The 27,889-nt window shown below is 39.2% G+C and overlaps 1 protein-coding gene across 9 annotated transcripts in view; it reads right to left on the minus strand.

The window, feature by feature from the left end:
• DYNC1I1 (dynein cytoplasmic 1 intermediate chain 1) overlaps window positions 1–27,889 on the minus strand; it is a 342,240-nt gene that overhangs the window by 33,395 nt on the left and 280,956 nt on the right. For 7 of the 9 annotated variants that reach the window (XM_023226604.1, XM_023226602.1, XM_023226607.1 and 4 more), the window contains one exon: window positions 26,532–26,676. In XM_023226604.1, the coding sequence (XP_023082372.1) occupies window positions 26,532–26,676 (145 nt within the window). Of the gene's footprint in view, window positions 1–7,645; window positions 9,832–26,531; window positions 26,677–27,889 lie in introns of those variants that run through there. The other 2 variants (XR_002734626.2, XM_023226608.2) reach the window with 2 other exon arrangements.

Raw genomic sequence — 27,889 nt, forward strand, 5'->3', positions numbered from 1 at the left:
GGCGAAACTCTGTCTGTACAAAACAAACAAACAAACAAACAAACCAACAAACCAAAAATTTAGCCAGGCATGTTGATGAACACCCGTAGTCCCAGCTATTTGGAAGGCTGAGGTGGGAGGATCAACTGAATCCTGGAGATAGAGGCTGCAGTGAGCTGTGATTATACCACTGAACCCCAGCCTAGGCCACAGAGAGAGGCCCTGTTTCAAAAAGAAAAAAAGAAAAGAGTGGGGAGGATGGAGAAGAAGGACTATGGAGGAAATTTTGAACATTTGGGCTGAGACAGTAGAAGAGACAGAACCAGTGGAGAGGACCTAGACAAAGCATGGGAACATAAGTGGGCTAGAGAGAGCTGCAGGAATGAGGGGTGGATGATACCAAAAAACCATTGCATGTAGCAATTAGGAATTCGTTGATGGCCTTGAACAGAGAAGTGTTGGAAGATTGATACGGTTGGTTGAGGGTGGTTGGGAAATGTGGTAATGGTCCGTGTGGATGCACACTGATTCTTCAAGTGGTTTGCAAGCTAATCCAAATTTTAGGCCTCGTTTGTGATATTTTAATCTAACCCATCTAATCATCAACCACTAATATCTAAGCAGATCATAATACTACTACATGAGTGTGTGTCTAGGGACCACCCACTGTCCATTTAGATATACCATCCTTGATTTTTTGGACCATTTCTTACTTGGCATTGTGTCTCAAGCACTTTGGCGTACAGTCTGGCAAATGGAAGGCAGATAAGATGGACTGTAATTAGGTGGTGAATGCAACCTTGAGTTCAGTCCTATTTCTGCCTGACACCTGTGAACAGAGCCTTCAGCCTTTCTCTGATGCTCTGGGCTTGGGCTTTCCTAGACTCCCCAGGACTGAACCTCTACTTTCTCAAATCGATTTTTGATTTGGCATCCTCCTTGGGTTAACGATTGCGCTTCCAGTATGTTACTTCCCCTTACTTTGGTACCTTGAGATCTAACCTCTGATGAAGGTCACAGTTGCTGCCCGGTCATGGCAAAGATTTCAGCATGTTTGAACACCATGGGAAAAGATCAGGAAACTGCTTATGAGCAAGAAAGCTATATGAAAAATAGTAATGAAACGCAGGCCACTAGTGAGTTGGATAGTAGGAAATCTAGCCAGAAATATCCTGTGGACCACAGGGACAAAGCAATGGAAACTAAATGTGTGATTAATTTTATCTCATTAAAAACAAATAAACTTATCCCTTGACTTAAAGCATCAGTATGTACCTGAAACACACAAATTTCAACTGGAGAGACACTGAGAGAGAGAGAGAGAGAGAGAGGAATATATCTTTCCATGAAATATTCTGATATGTTTTGTCTAGAGAAGAACAATGATGCCTGGAAACAAGCACTGACTCTAAAGAAGCCTGAATCCAAACCAGCACCACAGGGCAACTAAATACCCTGCATCAGTCAGTAAATGTATTCTGAAGATGGTGATCATCGGTCTCTGTATTCAGCATCAGCCAAGCCACCTCTCATGCTAACCACATTGCATCAATGTTCCTGATACTTTCCCTCGACATCCATGGGTCCCTTAAGGTTCTGTTGCCTCTGGGATTCAGCCTTGGAGAGACTGGAGCCCTTCAGTCCTAGGATTAGGAAGTGGTGGTAGTGAAAAGGACTTATAGGAAGTTCATTATGGTTAACTTTTTATTTGTCCATAACCAAGAGTCAATTGTGATAATGTAATATCTTTAGCTCTTACAGGTGGAATTATCAGCCTCTCCCTCCATCACCAAATTCATATGGTGATATCCTAATCCCAGTACCTTGGAATATGAGATTGTGGAGGTAAGGTCTTTAAAGAAGTAATTAAGATTCAGTGAGGTTGCATGGGTGGGCAATAATCCAATATGACTGGTGTCCTTATAAAAAGAGGAGATTAGGACACAAACGTGTACAGAGGGAAGCCCATGTGAAGACACAGGGAGAAGGCAGCCACCTACAAATCAAAACGAGAGGCTTCAGAGGAAACCAACCCTGATGACACCTTGATCTTGAACTTCTAGCCTCCAGAACTTTGAGAGGATGCATTTCTGTTGTTTAAACCAGGTTGTGGTAGTTTGTTATGGCAGCCCTAACAAACTAACGTAACTCTCAAAGGAGAAGAGAAGGCAGACTCTTCTTTCCCTCTTGGCCTCTAATGCACACCTACATGGGCACACTTCCCCACAATTCTGCACTTACATAATTCCCCCAACAGTGCAATTTGAGAGAGACAGAAGGCAATTTCTGAGCAGCTATTTCTCTCCTTCCTAAACACATCCCTTTGCAATCAATGACTATGGCTCAACCATCAGCTATACCGTGCCTCCATTGAAGAAGGCAGGCTGCCTGTAATGAAAGAAAAAAAAAATATATATATATATATATATACACACACACACACACACACATACACACTTATTCCCCTTTCTGAAGACAGCAGAGCCTCTTTTCAACTTAGCTTTAAGTCATACCCATAGTTCTGTGATGTTCTTGATACCATCGGGACAAATATGGATGGACAGTGGAAAGCTAATACGAATAGGTCAAACCACTCCGGGGACACAACTCAGTTTGAACCAGAAATTATAATTCAGTTCAATCCAGTCAGTCAGTTTTGCCTTGAAGACAGCTACTTTTTCCTGAGACAGAAGTCTTCTGCACTGGAGTTTAAAGTTTCATTTGGTTTAATTTTGTGACCCTCTGCAGACTTCTTTTTATTTTAGAAATGGTGGCTACAGGGTGAGATGGGGAGTGAGTTGGGAGAGAGGGTATGAAAAGACAAGGCAAGCAAGCAGGCTAGGGTAGGCAGAACTTGACCTGAGTCCTAAAGCTGAAACTCTCTCACACAGAGCTTGGTGTTAACCTTTAAACTCAAGAGCAGCCCCCTACTGGGGTGTCCTTAATCAGCTGCCTTCAAGGCTAATTACTGTTGAATAGGTTCCTCAGGTTGGAAAAATTATGAAGAATTTTTGAATACATTTCTGCAGTTCTCTTCTCTTAACAATAGGATCTATCAAACAGCAAGGCGAAGGCTCTGTTTAAGAGCTAAGACAGAAGATCAGAAGAATATGTGTGATTGCCAAGGTGACTAACTTATCTTTACACAGTATTAATGATGCTACAATAACCAATATCCATAGCCTGGTTTTGACAGTTTACTGCGAGGGTTCCCATTGTTTAGAAAAAAGAAAAAGAAAAAAACAAACAAACAAAAAAAAAACAAAAACAAAAGAAAGAAAGTATTCTATTTTGCTAAATTTCCATTGTTAACAAAACTCTCCATAAGCAAAACCAGAGGTCATTAGCAAACAACCAAAACATGCCTGTCTCCAGAAGAATACAGGAATACAGCTCCCTTCATCATTTAAAATACAGCTCTGCTGAAAACCCAAATCATGATAAATCCTTAACATGAAAAATTCAGTGCAGACTTGAAACCACCTGACTTTACTTTAGGTTTGTGCTCCTTAAAATTACCTAGAAAATACCATCATCTCTTTGTGTGGCTGGACGTGGGCCAGGGCCCTGGCTCCAGAGGCGAAGGGCAAAACTCAAAATCATGTCTCAACAGACCGCTCCACCCTCTCTCCCAAGTCCACTTGGCTTCGTGACAAAAAGGGAGGTCTAAAGCACACTCATCCAAGGCCTGGGTTTTTGGCTAAAGCTCAAGACTCTTATAGGACAAACAAAAATGAAATCCAAAATGTTATCACCCCGCCTTACAAAGTCAAATGGCTTTAAATGGGTGAACTGCACATGCCAAATAGTCTACATTTGCAATTTAATAGGGAACCCATAGAGCAAAAATGCGACTTTTTTATTCTGAGAAAGGTCATCAGCTGAGATTTAAAATTCCAAAGTGATTTTTGATAAATTGGAGTGTGTGTGTGTGTGTGTGTGTGTGTGTGTGTGTGTGAGAGAGAGAGAGAGAGAGAGACTATTTTTCCATACCAAATCAAGCACTCTGGGAGTGAAGGGCTCACTATTGGGAAGTGTGCGGGTTCGGAGATTCCACTGTGGGGGCCTGCTTGCCTGGCATGACTGCCGCCCAACTCTGGGTAAGCCTCCTAATGCCCTTTATTCTCCTTCACTGAAAGCTCTAGTTCTTAAGAATTCACTTTCCCCAACGCCCACCCACTCTGACACTCCCCACTCTCTCTCATGCTTTGGATGGGTGAGAGCCCGGAGAGACTGTCAAGTAATTTCCACCTCTCACCAAGCTAGTGACAGGCTCAGTACAAATAGCTACATTGAGAAAGTACCTCCATGCTACAGATCCCACAGCCAGCACTGTAACAAGACAGTCCAGGGCTATGAATACCACCATCTGATCCCACTGGGCAGATTCGTGCTGAAATGGCAGGACCAGGCATTCCAAGTGTATTTTCCCCATCGCTCCTTAATTAAAACCCTCTGCTCCAGCCAGTCAGCTGCATTCACCATCTCCTCCACACACTGAATACATTCTGGTCTCCAAGCCTTTGTTCATGCTGCTTTCTGCTCTTAGAGAATGTACTATTCTCTCTCCTCGCAAAGGGTCTGATCTTGCCATCCAGATAAAGTCCTCCCTCACCCCATAATCCCCTCTCAAACACTGACAGAACACACGGGAATGTCTCCTTTTCTCCAGGCCTCAGCCACTGTTTTCTGACTTCTTTTCCGGTGTTCCATTTTGGGGCTGCCTTGGTGTCTGTCTTATGCTGTTATAGTTTTAAAATATATTCTTCCTTCATTACTGAAGTGTCATTTAGTTTTGCATGTAGAGCAAGGGTTTTTTTTTTTTTTTTTTTTAGACTTCATTTTTAAGAGCAGTTTCAGGTTCGCAGCAAAATTAAATAGAAAGTATACAGAGATTTCCCATATACTCCTTTCCCCCACACATGCACAGCCTCCCCCATTGTAAATATCTCCTACCAGAGTGGTGCATTTGTTACAGCTGATGGATCCACACTGACACATCATTGTCATCCAGACTCCATAGTTCACATCAGGGTTCACACTTGGTATGGTACATTCTATGGGTTTGGACATATTTATCATGACACGTATCCACCATTACAGCATCATACAAAATACTTTCACTGCCCTAATAATCCTCTGTGAGAGCAAGGTTTTCAAACAATTTGCAGGGATGTGGGTTTCCTTCTTGAGGGATTGTGGGGTACCTATGAGTTCTCTAATGGAAACATTTATTTTATGTTTTCCTTTAGGTGAGAGTCGAAAAACCATGCTAGGGATCGCCTGCTTCCTGCTGCCTTATAACCATGTATGTAGGACTCCAGGCCTGCTGGAGTGTCTTTGCTACAGTCGTGACAGACTTGGGGGAAGAGACCATACCCAGGAACCATGAATATGTAATGATGGACTTGTGCCACAGGAGGGTGGTTCTTGGAGCCATCACCCACACAGGGTCATGAAGGCCGCTAAACTGGGAAGAACCTGCACCAGGGAAGTCAGCCCGATAGTCACACTGTGAACAGAACTTTAGTTTCGGTGAAGCATCATTTGTCACATTAAGTTAATGTGATTCATTTAAATGATATTGTTTGGGGGTAAATTTGATTTGTAAACTTTGGGGGAGGGCTGTAAAATTATCTAATAAGCTATAGCTCAAATATATTCTAAACCCCTCAGTGGCTTCTCATTACCCTTTAGAACAGAGTCTAAACCACTTAGTAGACCAAAAAGACCACACATTATCTCACCCCTGATTAGCTTTTCAAGCTCATCTTCTGTCGGTTCAGTTTTTTGTTGTTGTTGTTGCAAGCATGAAGACCTCCGTCCTGTTCCTCACACAAGCCAAGTCAAGCTTGCTCCTGATTCACAGACTTTAACACTTGCTCCCTCTGTCCTCCACCTTCACAGGGCTGACTACTTTTCAAGATTCATACCTATTAAAGTGTCCCCTCTTCAGGGCAGACTGTCCTAGTCACCCACTTCAAATAGTTCTCCCAAACTCCCATCAGTCTCCAGATCTGTTTCATTTTTTTGGCAACATTCATTACTATTCGATATTTATTATACGCAATCATTCCTTATTTTTCATGGATTCCATGGTTGCAAATTCTCCTACTTTCTGAAATTTATTTGTAATCCCAAAATAAATATTCCTAGATCATTCATGAATAAGCAAAGAGTGGCAAAAAATTTGAGTCCCCTGATATACCTGTTCCCAGCTGAGACAGAATAAGACTACACTCCTTTCTTGTTTCAGCTCTCATATTGTAGACAAATATCTTTTATTTTTTTTTTGTAGTCTATTTGGTGCCATGGTTTTTGCATTTTTTTTTTTCCAATTTCGCTGTTTAGAATGGCCCCAAGCATAGTGCTGAAGTGCTGTCTAGTGTTCCTACGTGCCAGAGGCTGTGATGTGCCCTACTGGAAAAATACATGTGTTAAACAAGCTTCCTTCAGGCATGAGCTACTGGCTAAGGATCCCAATGTCAATGAACCAACAATACATACTAAATCAAGTGTCTTTAAACAGAATCACACATCCAAGAAGATCATGTATTCATAGGTTGATGAAAATGTTGTAACCAGAAGCTCATAGGAACCAAATCCAGTATCTCCCTCAGAAGCAATGGTTCATTTAGTATTTGTCAATTTAGCATTTGCGGCAACTTTATAGAATACAACTGTTGTATATAACAAGAATTAACTGGCCGCGTGTGGTGGCTTACCCTGTAATCCTAGCACTTTGAGAGGCCAAGGTCAGTGGATCACCTGAGGTCAGGGGTTCCAGACCAGCCTGGCCAACATGGTGAAACCCTGTCTCCACTTAAAAAGAAAAAATTAGCCAGGCATGGTAGCACATGCCTGTAATCTCCTGCTTTGGTAGGCTGAGGCAGGAGAATTGCTTGAACCCAGGAGGCGGAGGTTGCAGTGAGCTGAGATCACACTGCTGCACTCCAGCTTGGGCGAAAAAAGAGAATTAACTATGTTTGTTTCTTTGGTTTCCACACTGTTTCTTCCCACCAGAATAAACAGTTTGTGAAGTCAAGGGGGTTTTGTCTGCCCTTGTCACTGTGATACTCCCAGTACCTGAACTATAGTAAGCTCTCAATAAATGGTCATGTATTGAATGAATAAGTATAAGGAATATATAACTTGTTCTTTGTCTAGATGTATTTAAGTTACATTATAATGAAACTAACTTCAGGCAATACTAAAGGTGGCCAAAAACATTTCTTTTAAAAGGAGTTCTATTGATACAAGTTTTAGTAGTAAGATGTAGGCGATGAACCTGTTGGCACCAGAGATCGTGTCACGTTTTATTCTTATCAAAGTTAAAAACACAAAGCATGAATTTAAAAACACATTACGTTCTCCATGAATGCTGCTTTAATGAATAAATTAATGATAAAATCCAACAAATCTAGTATTCTTTTGACTAGAAGGATACAGAAGGCAATATTTGCCTTTACTTCATGGCAGAATATCAATTACATTTGCACTGTTATTCTTGCACGTTTTGTAATGATAACATGTTGGTTGGTATGTGAACACTGTACATTTGATTGGACAGAAGAGGAAAGATCAATGAAGTAAAAAAAAAAAGGTGATAAATGGAGAACGGAGTAGTCAGAGACATCAATAAGGAATGGACTGAGGCGTTTTTGTAGGTCCATAGGAGTCACTTGTGTTTCAGTCACTAGGGTGCCCAAATGAGGATGGAAATAAATTCACAATAAATATAAAACCTCAGAGATTACCCTGTCCTATAATTGTTGCCAGAAATATGACTGCTGGTAGCTTAATTTAATTGATATGTAATTGGTCAATAAGACAATCAGCCTAAATGACATATTAATCATTTAGTACCCTGACTGAGAGCTATGGAGAGTAAAGGATAGATGTAAAATATGATTGCTGACCTTAGGAAGCTATAGTTCAGTGGAAAAGAGGGAAACAATTAACACATAAACACAACAAAAATGTTTACATTGCATTCAGGTATTAAATTTTCTGGTGCTGATTAAAATTATTACGATAATCGTTTTCTGACTATAGGAGTGTTGCATTATTGAGCCAGAAAAAACCTGGTAGATAATTTAGGCATCTGAGTGCACTACTAAATGGCATGTAAGAATAGGTGGACAGTTCAAAATATTAAACCATTTTATTTAATAGACCAAATTCTAACTGACCCAATTACAATTAACATAAGATGGGAAAAATATAGGCCTAGAAGGATCTCTAAATCACTCTTTTCTAGACATTTTTTTCTTTAACTTCTACTGTGAAAACTGGAATCTTCATTAGAACTCAGACTTAGAAAAGGCCCAGTTTCAAGGATTCTGACTCTCAGAGACTGAGCACACCCGTTTCCAGAAGTTCAAATACTTTCCTCATTCTCCTCAACTTCTGATCTCTCCAGTTCCAGTCAAAACTCAGAAACTTTAAGGGGTTCAAATTAAGGACACCTTGTTTAACAAGTTCTTTAATTTTCCCTGGAGTTCCTACACCAAGGAGCACCACACACTTCTCCAATAACTTCAGCTGCCCCTGGACCTTTACATGTCTAGTTTATGAGACTAATGGTTAGACACCTGTCCAAAAGTGTGAAGAACCATGAAATGCAGGTGGAGGTGTTTGAAATGATTAAGAAAGCAAGCAATGCAATTATCCATTAGTTTCCAGAGTTTTGTTTTTCAGGACTACTGTTCTTTCAGTATGCTGCATTTAGGTTACTCTGATTATCTTCACATGCCATATATGCAGCTCATTCATGAAGAATAAATTTAAAAAGACCTCCCTACTAAAGATGCTTGTTGACTTTAACTTTCTGCCTATATATATACATACACACACACACACACACACACATATGCACACACACTATATATAGTAAATATACTATATGCATATGGGATATGCATATAATATATAATATATATAGAGAGAGTAAATCATAGAATTCCTGCCCTTGAGAAATGCCTGTTACAGTTCCACAGAATACACACTACTGTATGTTGTAGTATAAGGAAATGGCATAATGAAAAGTATATTTTGGGTAGATTATCTAAGAGGATTATGTAGGAAGAATGAGCATGGGGAGAGACCTACCTCAGAGAAACTGGTAATAATTTTGTCACAAACTTGATAAAGAAGATATAGTCTTTCTCTGCTAAGAACTATTTTCCCAATAAATAGACTTTCTTGGGTGGAGCTGGAGGACGTCATCCTTAGAGAAAATCATGACCACTTTAATTTATTACAGATCAAGATAAACATAAAATACTGTAAAAAAAAGAAAGAATATCACACATAGGCACACACTCATAGACACAAACACACTTCATTGTGATGGTCTGTGGATTGCTATCTTAAGAAAATGGTCCTAATAGCAGAAGACAGCAAAACTCAGCTCACTGACTGGCCTTTGTTAAAGGAGGGTGATTGAGGGAAAAAAAGTCAAACCAACCAGGCATAAATTAAATTCCATAGGTGGGTGGAAGCCAAGTGTCTCATGCATAACCCTCCTGGATTGGTGACCTGTCAAATCCCTTAATGTAGTTGGGTCTGGCAGAGAAGTAAAGGGGAACTCTGGTTTAAAAGTTAAGTTTTTAATCCTTAAGGAAGGTCCTAAGTGAGAAGGAAGTTGACAGATTATAAGAGACCTCCTCTTACTTTTGCCTTGGGCTTAGTTCAAGTCAGTGAACCAGGGGACAGGAGAGAAAGCTATTTCACTCAATCGCCAATTCCACAACATTCCTTTCCAGAAACTTCCACAAAGCTGGTGCATTTCCAGTAATAAACACTGAGGCCTGGTTCCCTAGAATTTATGGGAGGGCCAGTTACTTCACTCTGGAAAGAAAAAGAAGAGTTTTTTTCTTAGTATATTTCAATATTTCTTTTACAACTATGTATTTCTTTACCTTGTTTCACAATTTAGTGCATACTTACACTTTTTTTTTTTTTTTGGACTAGGATATTGCTTTGTTCATCTTTATCCTGTGTCTAAATATATTAGTTTGCTAGTATTACACACAATATGGAATGAGTAGGATTTTCCCATTAGAAGTAATTATTACTTTATTATTAACATGGGACAAAACATATTGGAAGATTATTCTCATTCTTCTGGTACTTTGTAAAGAATAAATATAATAAGAATTTTGTAGTGGAAAAATAAATATAATTATATTTTGAAAACTATTCTTTTTTATTGTACTTTAAATTCTGGGATACATGTGCAGAACGTGCAGGTTTGTTACATAGGTATACATGTGCCATGGTGGTTTGCTGCACCCACCAACCCACCATCTACATTAGGTATTTCTCCTAATGCTCTCCCTCGCCTATCCCCCAAGCCTCCGACAGACCCCGGTGTGTGATGTTCCCCTCCCTGGGCCCATATTTAATAACTGGTGTTGGGAAAACTAGCTAGCCATATTCAAAAAACTGAAACTAGACCCCTTCCTTACACCTTATACAAAAATCAACTCAAGATGGATTAAAGATTTAAACGTAAGACCTAAAACCATAAAAACCCTAGAAGAAAACCTAGGCAATACCATTCAGGACATAGGCATGGGCAAAGAATTCATGACTAAAGCACCAAAAGCAATGGCAACAAAAGCCAAAATTGACAAATGAGATCTAATGAAACTAAAGAGCTTCTGCACAGCAAAAGAAACTATCATCAGAGTGAAGAGGCAACCTACAGAATGTGAGAAAATTTTTGTAATCAATCCATCTGACAAAGGGCTAATATCCAGAATCTACAAGGAACTTAAACAAATTTACAAGAAAAAAAAACCCCATCAAAAAGTGGGCAAAGGATATGAACAGACACTTCTCAAAAGAAGACATTTATGCGCCCAACAAACATGAAAAAAAGCTCATCATCACTGGTCATTAGAGAAATGCAAATCAAAACCACAATGAGATACCATCTCAAGCCAGTTAGAATGGAGATCATTAAAGTCAGGGAACAACAGATGCTAGAGAGGATGTGGAGAAATAGGAACGCTTTTACACTGTTGGTGGGAGTGTAAATTAGTTCAACCATTGTGGAAGACAGTGTGGCGATTCCTCAAGGATCTAGAACCAGAAATACCATTTGACCCAACGATCCCATGACTGGGTATATACCCAAAGGATTACAAATCATTCTACTATAAGACACATGCACACGTATGTTTACTGCAGCACTATTTAGAATAGCAAAGACTTGGAACTGACCCAAATGTCCATCAACGATAGACTGTATAAAGAAAAAGTGGTACATATACACCATGGAATACTATGCAGCCATAAAACAGGATGAGTTCATTTCCTTTGCAGGGACATAGATGAAGCTGGAAACCATCATTCTCAGCACACTGACATAGGAACAGAAAACCAAACACCACATGTTCTCATTCATAAGTGGAAGCTAAACAATGAGAACATATGGACACAGAGAGGGCAACATCACACCCCAGGGCCTGTCGCAGGGTGAGGGTCTAGGGGAGGGATAGCATTAGGAGAAATATCTAATGTAGGTGACGTGCTGATGGGTGCAGCAAACCACCATGGCATGTGTATATAACAAACCTATGGCGCCTATGTAACAAACCTGCACGTTCTGCACATGTATCCCAGAAGTATAATAAAAAAGAAAAGCCTTCAAAAATTAATTATATTTATTTTTCCACTACAAAATGCTTATTATATCTATTCTTTACAAAGTACCAGAAGAATGAGAATAATCTTCCAATATTTTTTGTCCCATGTTGATAAAGTAGTAATTACTTCTAATGGGCAAATTCTACTCATTCCACATTGTGTGTAATACTAGCAAACTAACATATGTTAGACACAGGATAAAGATGAACGAAGCAATATCCTATTCTTAAAAAAGTGTAAGTATGCACTAAATTGTGAAACAAGGTAAAGAAATACATAGATAACGTAAAAGAAATATTCAAATATACTGAGATATGCCTACACATACTTTTCTTAGATCTAAGACAAATGAAAGTACCTCTGTCTTTTTGTCTTGCCACATTTAAATTCCTTTTGAGAAGTCAGGACTTCGGAGAGCAGGTATGAAAAGACTAATGGGGTTTTGGGTGAGGATTAGAAGTACTAGTGACAGGAGTTTGTTGGAACCAAGAAGCATCAGGAAGGGAATATATATTTGGCCTCCAAATTTAAAAACAATTATAAGTCGATAAAAAGAAAAGCCAAACTGAAGATAAAATATAGAAGCCACTAAACATAAAGCTAGCAGAAAGGCCAGATGAGATAATTCTGCAGTGATCCACTCCAGAGGAGGTCGTGTGGCAGTGTATTTACAGAAATACACTTAAAATTATGTGACATCAGTGGCATAATGCCAGTCACATGTGATTATTCAGTTAAATGCAGCTACAATTATTATTATGACTACTGTAATCATAATTAGACTTCGTCTGAAAACTTAGAGGTAGTGAATTGGGAAGGGCAGTCTCGTGAAGGATTGCAAAAGTTAATACTCCGGTCAATCAAGTTGCTGTCATTTTATGAGGTGGAATTGTGAGAGTGTGCATTCATAATCCAAGCAACTACTGTGGAGATAGGAGGGAATGCATGGGATGTATCCAGGGGCTCCTCTGGAACACAAATACTGCTGGTAATTTGATAGAGCAGTTATCAGAGGTAGAACATTACACTATCACTGCTGTTCAAAATACTGAGGGGAAGGTGAGATGTCCTCCCTGCCCACTTTCACTCTACATGACATCAGGCAAGAGGTGATGTGGCCCTACTTTCACATAAGCTATCACTTTTGTCATCTTCAGAAGAAAGTCTACACCCATCGCGTGGCATCACAAGGCTGCCTTTTTGCCTTTTGTCATCTGATCCCATTCTGTCCCCAGAGCTGTCCTTTCATTATTCTCTTCCAGTCACCTTGTACCCACTGCTCCAGTCTCACTAAAGCATTTTAGCATCCAAATAACAGCAACAATTACCATAATATTTAACAGTAATAATAGTAATTATTATTATTGCTACTTCTTTAATATTGTTACTCTATGCTTAGCATGGTTTAACATCTTTACAACTATTCACTCATTTAATCTTCACAAGAACTTTATGAAATAGGAGGTATTTTAATCCCCATTTTGGAGATGACTAAACTGCAGCACAGAGAGGTTAAGTAACTTCTCTAAGTTCACACAGCTAGAGAGTACCAACTATCTCATGTGTCTGTGTTTTTGCATACTCTGTTCATTCTGCTTGAATGCCCTTTCCTTTCTCCCTTTACCTAACTAAATCTCCTTCAAACTTCTGTTTTCTTTTTTCAATATTATAGTTTCTTAAATATTTCCTAGTAGGATTTTTAAAGCTTAACCTCAGTTTTCTAATTATTATATTTCTAAATTACGGCTATGAATTTTACTGCTCAAAACCACTGCTAACTAAATATTTGCTATAGTATACTTCCAATGTACATCTTTTTAAAAACCGGCATTTATTTATTCATGTGTTAACTCAGTGATTTACTCAGTGCCTACCAGGTCCCAAGCACTATGCCAGTTAATGGGATGCAGACAAAAAACATGGGGACTTACTCTCAAGGAGCTCATAGTCTTACAGGGAAAGGATAGCAATTCTATCCCAGTTTCATACTCACTGTGATTCAAGAGATAAAAGTATTTTTTAAATCATTGTATTATTTATAATATACGCATACTTAACATTTATTGTAATACATAATCATTTTAATGAAGATATTTGAAAAGTAATAACTAATGTTCTTCCTTAGGAAAAATTGTTTCTTGTCTTTTTTATTCATAAAATTCAAATTATCGTTCTTTTCTAGTAGCTAACAGGGAAAACAATCAGCTAAGACAGCCATCTTATATTTTAACCCCGGCAGAGGATGTAAAAGTGAAATAGGTAATATTTATTGATTTCACAGTCGTTGCTTGAAAATTGAAGATTATCTTTCTAATTTGTGCAAAGACATAATTCTCCAGTCACTTGGAAAATTTTATTCTCAGAGCAGAGTCACTCTTAAAAGATTAGAGGACTGAGATGCATGTTAACTGCTAGGAAAGATTATACAATGTCTAAAATGTCAAGATATATTCGGGGGAAGTCAGTGATTTCCATCAATCAAATGTATATCATGAAAGGTTCTTGGATGACAGCACCCCAGGGTGGTGTCCAAAATCCACACCAAATACAAACACATGGGTTAAGTTAGGCCATATACCTGATCAGTTGATATAAAGGAATTGAATTTTAAGACCCAAAAGTCGAGAGCAGAAAGGATTTAGAGGATATATTCAATACAAATAGAAGAAACATAAGCCGTTGAAGTCTAAAGAAAGGGACTGAACTGGCAAATACATAAACAGTATCGTGAACCTAAATCCATCTGAAGTTGTACCAGGACCAAAATAAATATTAACCCAACATTTAATTGGAATCCACTGAAACTTTCCAAACTGGATGCATTGATAAAAAAATCCAAAGACTCAGAACTTGTCTAGCCACTAAACTAAACTGCAGCACAGGAAAAAAAAATTATCCAAAACCTCAGCAAACAGACAAGCTGAGTGGAATAATGAATGTCTTAATCCAGCCAAGAGTACATACTTTATTTCTGAGCATCAGCTCCAGCATGTTTTGATGGATGGGAAATTTAATGTGCTAAGATACAGTAAAAGGTAAGAGTTGGTACTCAACAGAATTAATTCAGGCAATGCATTTTTAATACATTTTTTAAAGGATCACAAAGGGTAGACTAAAATACGTAGTTTTTTTTTTTTTTTTTTTTTTTTTTACTATACTCTAAAAGCAGCCTCATTATAAAAAGGATATTCCAAGGGACTAATCAACATTATTAAAGTAGCAAAGTCATCAAAGAAAATGAAAATGGCAAAATGACCCCTGGAACAGGCAAGAAAGCAGGACAGGACAACTTTTGAAGAAGCAGGTCTAGTGGCAATCATGGGGATAAATACAGGCTGTAGAGGGTGAAACTGCAGTTTGGTAGAAAAAGGCACAAGATAAACAGGATGGGAAAGGGTATTGTTTAGGACCTTAACATCCCCAAAATATGCAATATCACCTTTGTCCTTTAGCCGGTACCACTTCAAAAACTCAACCTGTTCAATCCTCAAGGAAAGTTTAAATAAAACCATATAAAATAAATGGAAATATTAACTATTCAAATCACAAAGAGAATTGACAATGATTACATTTTCTCTAAATATGCTTTTTTTCATTTAACTGCAATATTTCTAAGATCCTAGGTAGAGAAGTTTCATTTTAAATTTGGAACTTTAAAATCATCACTTCTCTCAGGATGTGAAATGTTATTGTCTCTCTGGAAATCATTTAGCTATGCAAAGTGAATTCATATGGACTTTTCTATAGGCTTCAGGGTGAGATTCATTTTGCTCACTGTGCTAATTCCAGCTGACATTACCCCTGGAATACAGAATTTCTTTTTAAATATTTTATTATTGTGTTAGACATGTGAATTCTTGGGCAGTAGAGTGTACAAAATGCATATTTCTGTTTCCAAATTTTCTTGTTGTCGGGTTGTTTGCTTTTGATCTTTTTTTGGTTATCTTTTTGAGCTTATTATTATTATTATTTTGGGACGTAGCCTCTCTCTGTTACCCGTGCTGGAGTGCAGCGGCTCACTGCAGCCGCTGCAGCGGCTCACTGCAGCGGCTCACAGGTTGCAGTGAATTCAAGCAATTCTCCTGTCTCAGCCTCCGGAGTAGCTGAAACTACAGGCATGAGCCACCACGCTCAGCTAATTTTTTGTATTTTTAGTAGAGACGGGGTTTCACCATGTTGATCAGGCTGGTCTCGGACTCCTGAGCTCAGGTGATCTGCCCACCTCAGCCTCCCAAAGTGCTGGGATTATAGGTGTGAGCCACTGCACCCCACCACTATACTATATTTTATCAACAAAGTATTAAATTGCAGCCTTTTAAAAAATTTGATTTCATACTGTTTCATAGTGTTGTTTCTTAGCACCAATTGTTTCTATGATTTGGAGGATTTTTCCTTATGTTATTTAATTTACAAGATGAAGTGTGAGGCTATTACTAATCCTATTAAGAATCTATTACAAACTTCTTTGCCTTGTTTAAATGATAAAATGACTCCAAGTTATCCAATAAGTTTAAAGTAAAGATTACAAAGGTAACTATTATTGTCAGAAGGGGCTAAAATAATTACCCATCTCATATCTTTGTCCCTGCTACACTTCTGTGAAAATTCTCATTGTCAGTAAGATGGAAAAAGGCCAAAAAACTCAATTTTCAATATTTTCAAGACAGCCTTTTTTTTACTTTGCCTCTTTTATTAAGATAAAGGTTATTTTCAGCCACAGTCCTGCAAAATGTCATTAGTTATATATGGTTTTTTTTTTTTTTTGAGACGGAATCTTGCTCTGTCACCCAGGCTGGAGTGCAGTGGCAAGATCTCGGCTCACTGCAAGCTCTGCCTCCCAGATTCACGCCATTCTCCTGCCTCAGCCTCCCGAGTAGCTGGTACTATAGGTGCCCGCCACCACGCCCAGCTAATTTTTGTATTTTTATTAGAGATGGGGTTTCACTGTGTTAGCTATGACGGTTTCGATCTCCTGACCTCGTGATCTGCCCGCCTCGGCCTCCCAAAGTGCTGGGATTACAGGCGTGAGCCACCGCGCCCAGCCTGTGATTAGTAATTTTAAGAGATGTGACTGCTTCCTTTAAATTTTATGCTCATTGAGATTAAGAAGAGGAGAAAACCACTAGCCCATATTGTCAAGGGTTTCAAGCGTAACTGTCTAGAACACCATAAAGGGTTATAATTAATTTGGGGTTTCAAATACATTCACAGTACAAACCTCTGTCCAGAACATGTAGCATATTCATTATATGAGGAAACCCAGTTGGAGGTGGGACAATAGCTTTCATTCTCCTGTCTGAACCCTAAACTAGATCCCCAGTTCTCTAACACAACCCTGGGAGAAAGGAAGGATCCCTCAACACAACTGAACTGCCCACCAGCTCTGTAGGATGGGAAGTTTGAAACAGAACTTTACGGAGGTTTAGGGCATGGCTCTTTATATTTTAGCAACGTCTGGATTACCTGGAAGGCTTCTAAAACACAGATTGTTGGCCCCCATCCCCAGAGTTTTTGACATAGAAGGTCTGGGGTGGGGCCCAGAGAGTTTGCATCTCTCATAAGCCCGGGTAATGCTGTTGCTGCTGATCTGGGGCCACATTTTGAGAATACTGGCTTAGAAGAATTGTAAAGAAGTGGTGCATCTCCCAAACCTGGATCTGTTCACCTGCTCTAGTAATGGTGGGGACACACTGTGGAGAGCTTTGAATGCCATATTCAGGAGATTCCTGTAAGAGACTCAACAATGGCAATTTTACACAATTCCTGGGACTCTTCTTATCACCTCATAAAATTTAAATTAGATATCACCTATGAAATACATCTGTGATATTCAGCCCTAGCTGGTTTTCAAATCTATACAGTTCAGATATCCTCTGTAGTCAGGGCCCTGTCCCATCTCTTATAGGGCCTGGTCTAATCCTCTTTCCTCTCCCTACCACGTCCCAGTTCCCATCACCGTTAACAGATAACTGCCTCTGACTCCACCGAAGAAATGGGGGACCTTCTCTTCTTTCTTCCTTCCCCCTCCACTTCCATGTAGCTAAACCTACCTGTAAGCCTTTTTTTAGTCTCACCAATATTCTGCCTCTTCTCCCTATCCTAAACCTGACATGGTCACTTGAAATCATCTTCCTCTGGTTTTTTCTTTTAATTTAATTTTTATTCCAATAGCTTTTAGAGTACAAGTCGCTTTTTGTTACATGGATGAATTATATAGTGGTGAATTCTGTTCCTCCATTTTTTAAACCATACACCTTCCATTGGCTCCTCTTCAGGCCGCAAACACACTCAGGTCTCTCAGAGAGTATAATAATAAAATCCTTTCTTGGCCTGGCTTTCCCTGCTAGTCGCCTCTCTATCTCCTTATGTTCACTGCCTCATGTCTGAAAGACTAGTCTATATTTTCTGTGTCGACTGTCTTCCCTTTTCACTCCACAACCACTCACAATCTGTCTCTAGTGCTCCACTAAAATTGTTCTCACTGAGGTCCACGTGACCCTCTTCTTGCCTTGCCATCTGTATATTTCTTGATATCTCTGGTGTTTAACAGCCTTTATCACATTCTTTAACGAGCATCCTGTTCTCATGCCTCAGCACCTGAAGCATTAGCAGCTCCAAGATTGCATTCATAGCCTCTTCAATGCATGTTCTATTATACTTTTCACCTTTGGAATAAACGACTGATCACTGTCATATCTATTTCTAACTCATCCTTTGCCCCTGAGCCTCAGTATTGCTGTCAACTGAATATTTGTGTCCCTGCAAAATTCCTATGTTGAAGTTTGATCCCCACTGTGATAGTATTAAAAGGTGGGAACTTCAGGAGATGATTAGGTCATGAGGGCTCCACCCTCATGAATGGGATTAGTATCCTTATAAAGAGGCTTGAAGGAGCCTGTTTGCCCCTTCATCCATGTGAGGATGCAAGAAGAAAGCACCATCTATGAGGCAGCGAGCATTCACCAGACACCAAATCTACTGGCACCTTGATCTTGGACATACCAGCCTCCAGAACTGTGAGCAATAAAGACTGTTGTTTATAAGTTACCCACTCTAAGGTGTTTTGTTACAGAACCCTGAATGGACTAAGACAAGCATCTTCAATTACCTTGTGGGAATTTCCAGACACCTCAGTCTAAGCATGCCCAGACCGTTGATTTCCTACCTCTAACCCAAGCCCATTCCCCCCCTTGTATGTCCTGTCTCAGTCACTGGCACCACCATTCTTCACTCAGATGCTAACGGCAGAAATATCAGAATCATCACTGACTCCCCTCTCAAATCAGGTCTGCTGGTCACTGCATCTGATTGATTTTATTTCTCAGATTGGTGTTCCCCTCTACAAGCTCACTGCCTAAATTCTGGCTCTCACCCGGTTGACCAAACTAGACTTACAACTGGCTTCTTGTCTTCAGGCTTAACACAATGGTATGGAAAAGAACACAGTCTTTGGGGTCACTCAAATCTGAATTTGAATCCCAGTTTCCCCAGTTATTCACTAAGCACATCAGGCAAGTTATTTAAGCTCTCTTGTGCCTATTTCCTCTTACATAAAATGCGATACTAATATCTACTCACAGGTTTATTGTGAGCATTTAATGAACTAATGTATTTCAAATATTTAGCACAATGCCTAGTACACAGTATGACCTCGATAAATGTTGATCTTGGCTCCCCATACAAATTCATCTTCCATAGTATTCCAAAGCAAACTCCTTAAAATCAAATTTTGATTAATTCCCTCCTAAAATGACTTGCCATCACCTGGAAAATAAAAATAAATCAACACAATCAAGTATAGACCTATCTTTCCAGCCTCATTCCCTAAATGGATCCCAACCTTCCAGTCATTTGGATGAAAATGGCTGCTTGGACATTTGTTGACTCAGCTGCCTGGAATGCAGCCTGGTTCTCTGTTTGCCAGGTAAACCACTCCAACAAAGTTTCTGCTTCAATGTGGTCTTCCCTGACAGTGGTTAATGATGAAACTTGGTGTGGCAGGGAGTGCTGTGGGAGTAAAGGGAGGGCAATGTAATGTGTTTTAATTCCCTCTCCCTTCATGCTAACCTCATTGTGCTGGAATATGCAACGATTAGCATCCTATTCTGAATCCTTAGCCCCTTTTATTCCATCTCCCCTTCCCATTCCCAGTGAGATCTCAGAGCATTTTCTAGAAATCTCTATTAGCACTTATTTCACCTGAACAAATCACTCACTGCACTCTCCTTTCCTGATGTTTCTACAATTCCCCTGCCCCACATCTCTTATTCCATGATACATGCCTTCGTCTCCATCCTCAGCCTTCTCATGGGAAGCTACCTCTCCTGCCTGCCTCAATGGAATCCTAGCTCTGCCCTAACCTCACCACCTCTTCTGCCATCTCCTCAGGTAGAAGCTGTTCATTATCATGTATTCTATCTCAAGATAGTGAGAGGGTCAGCTTCTCACTTGCTCTCCAGGACTATTTTACTGCTCCTTAGTCCTCCAGTAAAAAGTCCTATTTCTTTTAAGCTCAGGCCATCTGGCTGTATCATTCTCTACCTCTTTTGATCTCTCCTCCTAATTCACTGAGGACTTTGGTACTGTGATCACTGTTTCCTTTTCCATCCCAGTCTAGCTATTTTCTGGCCCGCTCTAAAGCCCACAGCACACCAGCACCTTGACCTTTTGTTTCTGTGACCTCCTCATTTGCAGTGAATTCCACCCTCACTAGACTTCAGCTATACACATGACCACATCCCTGACTTTTTAAAAAAATCACTTGGAACTATTTCTGTTGTGAAATGCTAAATCAAAACATCCCACATTCTAACAGTAATCTCTTATGTTACTAATTCTCTTATTCAATTACTTCCTTCATCCTTGTTCTTTGATCTTATAGGGGCATCCAATCCCTTGCTCCCTTTACTTTCTCCTGTCTGTTTTTATTTCCTTTCTGCTCCAGCCTAACATCCTTAGCCTATAACATCAGACACTTTCTTGTCCATATCTCCCAATTCCTTGCTCTATTTTCCCTCCATCACACTGTGGTAAGGCTCCTGCCCCAAGTCCCCTCATTCATGCCCATATTTCCACTCCTACCCTTTCTTGGAGGAAATCGGTCCTGAAGATTGAAGCTGCTAAAACATTCTGGTTTCTGACCATAACTGGACCCACCACACTGACCACAGTCCATCTTTCATTCCCCAATCAGCTCTTTCTATTCTCCTCTGTGATCAGCTGAAATCTGCTCCCTTCAATAGCTCCCTTCTACTCAGCAGAGTATTTAAACCCCCTACAGCGTTAAGAAAATAGCGATCACAAGAGAGTTTGCTCTGCCTTCCTTCACTAAATCTACACACAGACACACACATGATCCCATCCTTACCTGCTCTTCTGTTACAACAGAAGAGATGTTGCTGCTCAGATTTAAAATTCACTTCCCTGCCCATGCTATGAATTCATTCACGGCAACCTTTTCATGGCCCTTTCTCTACCTTACACGTACAGATTTTCTACTCCCCTTCACTGGCTCTTCCACAGCAGCAACATCCTTGTGCTCTCTATAATCTCAAGAAAAAAAAAAAAAAGGAAAGAAAACATCTTGATTTTAATGCTTTCTTGCTTTCCACTCATTCTTTAATGCATTGTAATTTTTGTCCCACCCTCAACAAACTCCAAAGACGCTGCTTTTGCCATGGACACTAGTGGCTTCTGAGTTGCTAAATACAATGGACGTATTCCCGTCCTGATATTTCTTCTCTGAAGTATTTGCCATTATTACTAATTCCTTTTTCTGACTTTTAAAGGTTCTTTATTAGAGAAAATTTTAAACATATTCAGAGATAGAGAGACTTAATATCAATCATCCAGCTTCAATAATTAGCAATCATGACCAATGTTAGTCACCTACATTCACAAGCTCTCCCATTCCCAACTGCTTATTTTGAAGCAAATCACTAATATCATATAATTTCTTCTGTATTTCGATATGCATCCCTAAACGGTAACGCCATTTCAAGTGATCATAACAATTATTGGCTGGGCACGGTGGCTCATGCCTGTAATCCCAGAACTTTGGGAGGCCGAGGCGGGTGGATCATGAAGTCAGGAGTTCGAGACTAGCCTGACCAACATGGTGAAACTCCATCTCTACTAAAAATACAAAAATTAGCCAGTTGTGGTGGCAGGCACCTGTAATCCCAGCTACTCGGGAGGCTAAGGCAGGAGAATTGCTTGAACCAGAAGGTGGAGGTTGCAGTGAGCCGAGATGGCACCACTGCACTCCAGTGTGGTCAACAGAGAGAGACTCCATTTCAAAAAAAAAAAAAAAAATTACTAAAAATAGTACTTCATAAATATCATCAAATATACAGTTAGTATTTGCATTTCCCTGGTAGTCTTTTAAAGTTTTTCACCTGGTGCTTGTTTGAATCATGATCTATGTAAGATCCATATTTTAAGATCCACTGAAATGTCCCAAGTTTTGTTTTGTTCTGTTTTTTTAATACATTGTTTCCGCTTCCAATTTGCCCTTGAGGAAAAAGTTTTGGTTTTGTTGCAGAAACTAAATGGGTTGTCTTGTAGATATGCCAGCAGTTTGGGTTTGGCGGATTGCATCCCTGTGGTGTTATTTAATGTTTTGCATCTGTATCTTCTAAATTCAGAGATCTGGAGGATTGATAAGATTCAGATTCAACTTTGGGTGTCAGCCTACTTCAAAGGTGGTATTGTGTATTTCCATAATTATGAAAAAGGTTGTTTCTATTTTTACAATATCGTCAGCAATAATCATTGCCTAGATTATGGTATTTGTGAAATGGTGATTTTCAAATTCTTTCCTTCCTTCCTTCCTTCCTTCCTTCCTTCCTTTTCTTCCTTCCTTCCTTTCTTGAGATGGAGTCTTGCTCTGTCACCAGGTTGGAGTGCAGTGGCACGATCTCGGTTCACTACAACCTCCGACTCCCTGGTTCAAGTGATTCTCCTGCCTCAGCCTCCCAAGCCTCCCTAGTGGCTGAGATTATAGACACACCTCACCATGCCCAGCTAACTTTTATATTTTTAGTAGAGACAAGTATTCACTATGTTGGGCAGGATGGTCTCGATCTCCTCCCAAAGTGCTGGGATTACAGGGGTGAGCCACAGTGCCCGGCCCATTTTTTATTCCTATATTAGCTGAAATGCTGTAAAGAAAATGTCCCCTCATCAATGATTTAGTAACCCTGAAACACAATTCATATAGAAAAGACGGACTAAATGTGTGATTCTTTCATTTACTCACTGGTGAGTTTGTTTACCTAGTATTCTCCATAGGTGGCCAATGAGGTTTTTTATTTGTTTGTTTTCTTCAGTATTGTTACGAACTCATGAATCTATTACTCTTATCAATGTTGTCAGTGCCAAAAGAAGCTTACTCAACCTGGCTTCCAAGTCCTTTGACAAAAACTTTGTAGTGTTTGGTAGCATTTTTGCTTGTTATAATAAAATAATCTCAGTTTATTTTATACCTTTCCTGCTCCACACCTACAATCAGTAATTTCTTCTGGGATCCCTGGTTTCCTTGATTTGTATTTGGGGAGCACATCCTGGGCATCAGGAAGGTCACTGCTACTGAACTGGTCACTGTTCCTAGATCTTTTTGTGGTCAGAGCAGTGAATATGTATCCTTTTATATTGAAAGATAATACATGCCATGAGTTCTTATACTTCCCATTCAGATTCAGGATTACTACAGAATTGTTACTTAACTGCATGAGTCTGTATCTCCTTCCAACCAAGCTGATAATCTCAGTTCTCAATGACACCAACATAGTAATTTAACTTATGTTATCATACAAATACAAAGGTCTCAGGATAACAGTAGAAATGTGATGACCAGCAATATGAGTACTAGAAGTAGTTTAGATCTTTCTTATTTATTTTTTTGGTAGTTTAAAAAAATTGTTAAAATATAACCCGGTTAGGAATGTATACCAAACATATAGCATTTTAAAGTCACTTCAAATCATTCTTTAATGAATTTTGCTACCCATTTGAACCACATTAAGGTTGATTCATGTTACTTTAAATTTTTTAGGAATTAATTTTTAAATTTATTTCATTTTCTTTTATAACTATGTAAAATATTTACATGGTTCCAAAATCAAATGTAAAAATAAGGTATATTCAAATAAGCTAGCTATTATTTTTTTCTTTTAGCTTCCCGTCTTCCTATAAGTAACTTTTGTGTTTATCCTTTCAACTTCTAAGTATATATTAATATAATTATAAACAATGATAATATACAATATACTATTTGCACTTCTCTCCACTTTGCTTTACTCATTTAAAAACGTATCTTAGGGACCACTCCATAATAGTACATAGAAGTTTTCTTCATTTTTCTTATACCTCAATAATATTACTCCCTTGGGTGGAGGTACCGTACTTTTGATTCACCCAGCACTCTATTGATAGATATTTTTGAGTTGTATTCATTTTTTTGCTATTCAAGTAATCTTTCAATGAATGTCCTTCTGCATATGTCTTCTTTCTTATTTTTGCAGTATATCTTTGGCATAGATTCCTAGAAGTGGAAATCGTTCTGTTAAACATGTATTATTTTTAGATACTGCTAAATCCTCTTCCATAGTGTTGAGCCATTTTGCATTTCCAATGGCAATGTATGAGAATAGCTGGTTTATTTCGGCCTCATCACAGAGTGTGTTGCAAAACTTAGATTTTTGTCAATCTGATAGTTGAAAATATGTTTCTCAACTTGGTTTTAATTTTAATTTCTCTTATAAATAAGGTTGTTATCTTTTCATATAGTTAAAAGCAAATTCTGTCCTCTTGACATGGTTTTTTCCATTAATACCCATGAAGCCACAAAGAAAATTCTAATTTGTCTTCTATTTCCTGGGTTCCTTTTTAATCTTCCTTTTCTAGTTCAATTTCTCCTGTTTATTTCCTAAGTATTGCTCTCCCTCCAGATTGCATGTTAGTGTCTCTTTTAAAATCCACTCCTGGGCCAGGTGTGTGGCTCATGCCTGTAATCCCAGCACTTTGGGAGGCCAAGGCGAGCACATCATTTGAGGTCAGGAGTTTGAGACCAGCCCGGCCAACATGGCGAAACCCCATCTCAACTAAAAACACAAAAATTAGCCAGGCGTGGTGATGTGGGCTGTGGAATCCCAGCTACTAGGGAGGTTGAGGCAGGAGAAACACTTGAACCTGGGAGGCAGAGGCTGCAGTGAGCCAAGATAGTGCCACTGCACTCCAGCCTGGGTAACAGAGTGAGACCGTGTAAAAAAAAAAAAAAAATACACTCACTTGCGAAGATCACTGCTATTCTAGTGCATACAGGCTGCTGGGAGGTCTCTCTCTTCTTCTGACTCACATATCAAACTGCCTAATGGAGATCTTGAAATGAGATCTTGAATGCCCCTCCCGGGCACCTTTAGCTCAGCATATGCAAAGCTCTTCGTCAGCATGTTCTTCCCCTGCTGTTCTCCAGTGCAGTGAATGCTACAACTCACCAGCTGCTCAGGTCATAAACCTAGGTTATCTGCTGATGACTCCATCTCCTACCTTCCTTCTATCAAATCTATCACCAATTTCTGTGAGTTTTATCTCTTAAATGGTTCTCAAATTCATTTATTTCTCTCCATCTCAGACTACTGGTTTAAGTCAACGTTATTTCTTTCCTAGATTACCGCGCCTTCCTTCCAAGTGGTCTCTGCTTTTCTTCTTGCTCTCAAGCATGGACAGAATTACCTTTTATTTTATTTTATTTTGAGATGGAGTCTGGCTCTGTCGCCCAGGCTGGAATGCAGTGGCCCAATCTCGGCTCACTGCAACCTCTGCCTCCCAGGTTCAAGCGATTTTCCTGCCTCAGCCTCCAGACTAGCTGGGACTACGGACATGTGCCACCATACATGGCTAATTTTTGTATTTTTAGTAGAAATGGGGCTTCACCATATTGGCCAGGCTGGTCTCAAATTCCTGACCTCAAGCGATCCACCCACCTCGGCCTCCCAAAATGCTGGGATTACAGATGTGAGCCACTGCTCCCGGCCAGAATTACCTTTTAAAACATAACACAGGGTCATTTACCAGCTTAAAAACCTCCAACAGCTCAAAATAAAAATAAACAACCAACCAACGAACCAAACAAAAAAAGAACCCAAGTCCCAAATCATATATTTCCACAGGTACACATGTAAGTAAGCAGATACCACCAAGCTCCAGAACATAGACATGAAACTGGTAAAAGTTTGCCTCTGGGGAGGGGACTGAGGTGCAGGCAGTGAAGGAGATGTTGTGGATGGGGTTGGGGTTGGTAGAGGAGGACTGCAGCTTTATCATTATTTGAATTGTTTGAAGTTTTTATAATTAGAATGTTTTCAAGTATTACCTATATGTTTAAAAATAAGTGAAATGGGCCGGGCGCTGTGGCTCACGCTTGTAATCCCAGCACTTTGGGAGGCCGAGGAGGGTGGGTCACAAGGTCAGGAGATCGAGACCACAGTGAAACCCTGTCTCTACTAAAAATACAAAAAAATTAGCCCGGTGTGGTGGTGGACGCCTGTAGTCCCAGCTACTTGGGAGGCTGAGGCAGGAGAATGGCGTGAACCCGGGAGGCGAAGCTTGTAGTGAGCCAAGATCGGGCCACTGAACCTCAGCCTGGGCGACAGAGTGAGACTCTGTCTCAAAAAAATAAATAAATAAAAATGAAAATAAATAAATAAAAATAAAAATAAAAATAAATAAGTAAAATGGACTAGCTCTGGGGCAGACTGGCCTCACCAGAAGGTATATGAATTCCCAGTGCCAGGTTGCCTGGAAGAGGCTTTAGGGACAACTGTTTCCAGGGAATGAAAAACCATCTTCAGCCCTTATAATATATCTGAGAAGTTCAGTCAAGATATTCTTACCTTTGTGGTCCACAGTTTGACAGTCCAGTCAAATGATGATGTGACAAACAGGTGAGAAAAGTCGATTGGGCCCACTGCCATGTGGCAGTTAATTCCTGTCACTGGCCCTTGGTGACCTTCAAAGACCTCACCAATACCTGCTTTGCTGTAGGAAAAGCACACATGAGCAGAATTCCAGTGACCTCTGAGAAGCAGTGATTGCTTAAAAAACAAAACAAAACAAAAAACCCCTCAACTCTGCATGATTACTTCTCCATAATTTAGAACAACCACACACCATCAAAATGAAATCATTTTTACAGTTATCCTGAAAGAAATTGTTTGCAAATATGTTACCCTAGTTTTGATTATTTAAAAACAATGTGGGGCAATGTAATCTTTTTAAAATACAGAATTTAATATCAACATTTATTATTTAATTCCTTTTGTGGAATTCCTCAAAGCCTATCATTGTTGATGCAGTTATTTTAATGGAAACAAATACACTTCGGTCTCAGAAGTTTTTATATTTATAAGATTATTTTATTCTTGAGATAGCATTTTGCACATGGTCTGCTTTATCTCCTTTTGGAGAGCCTACTGATTATAAAACTCCATCTATCCTTGAAGAAACAATCATTTTTTTTTTTTTGAGAAAATTTCTTAAATTCAGTTAACATAGTTACAAATGTAACACTTTGTGGAAACCCTTGTCACCACAAAATAATGCACATAATTTAAATATAATATGGAGAAAATAATGTTTTCTCTTTACTGAAAACAGAAGAGAGATTTACAAATCCTTTGTAAATTCCATATGGGCAGGTATCTTGCCTTTCTTGTTGCCAAGTGTCTGGCATATAGTAAGTGCTCAAGATATTTGTTGAATAAGCTAGCTAATAAAAACAGACAAACTTATGTCTCAGTCCTTTTTTAAGAGAGAAGCACATTTGAGAAATAATGATAGACATTTAAAAAATGACACACCGACAAACATTGCTTATTTAACAAGCTGGTATTATTTGCAGTCCTCTATTATCACTTAGTATTATGCATGCAATCATATACAATCAGGAAGATGTGAGAAAACATACCAAAAATGCTGTATTTAAAATATTCATGTGCACAAGGTTATAAATATGACAAATATGTAGGAATTGTAGAATCCTAATATTATGTCACTAAGAATAAAAATGAGTTCAGTTATTAAAACATTTGGGCCTCTGGAGCACCAATAAATGTCAATGTGCTTAGCAAAATTTGGAATCATGAGCAAAGTGCGGCAGCGCATGTTCCATGTAACAGGCACTCAAAAATTATGCCCAGTGAAACTGCTAACAGCAGTTCCACACATGATCATTTAAATTTGTTCTAATGAA

This window comes from Piliocolobus tephrosceles, chromosome 8 (genome assembly GCF_002776525.5).
Source record: "Piliocolobus tephrosceles isolate RC106 chromosome 8, ASM277652v3, whole genome shotgun sequence".
Classification (NCBI taxonomy): Eukaryota; Metazoa; Chordata; class Mammalia; order Primates; family Cercopithecidae; genus Piliocolobus; species Piliocolobus tephrosceles.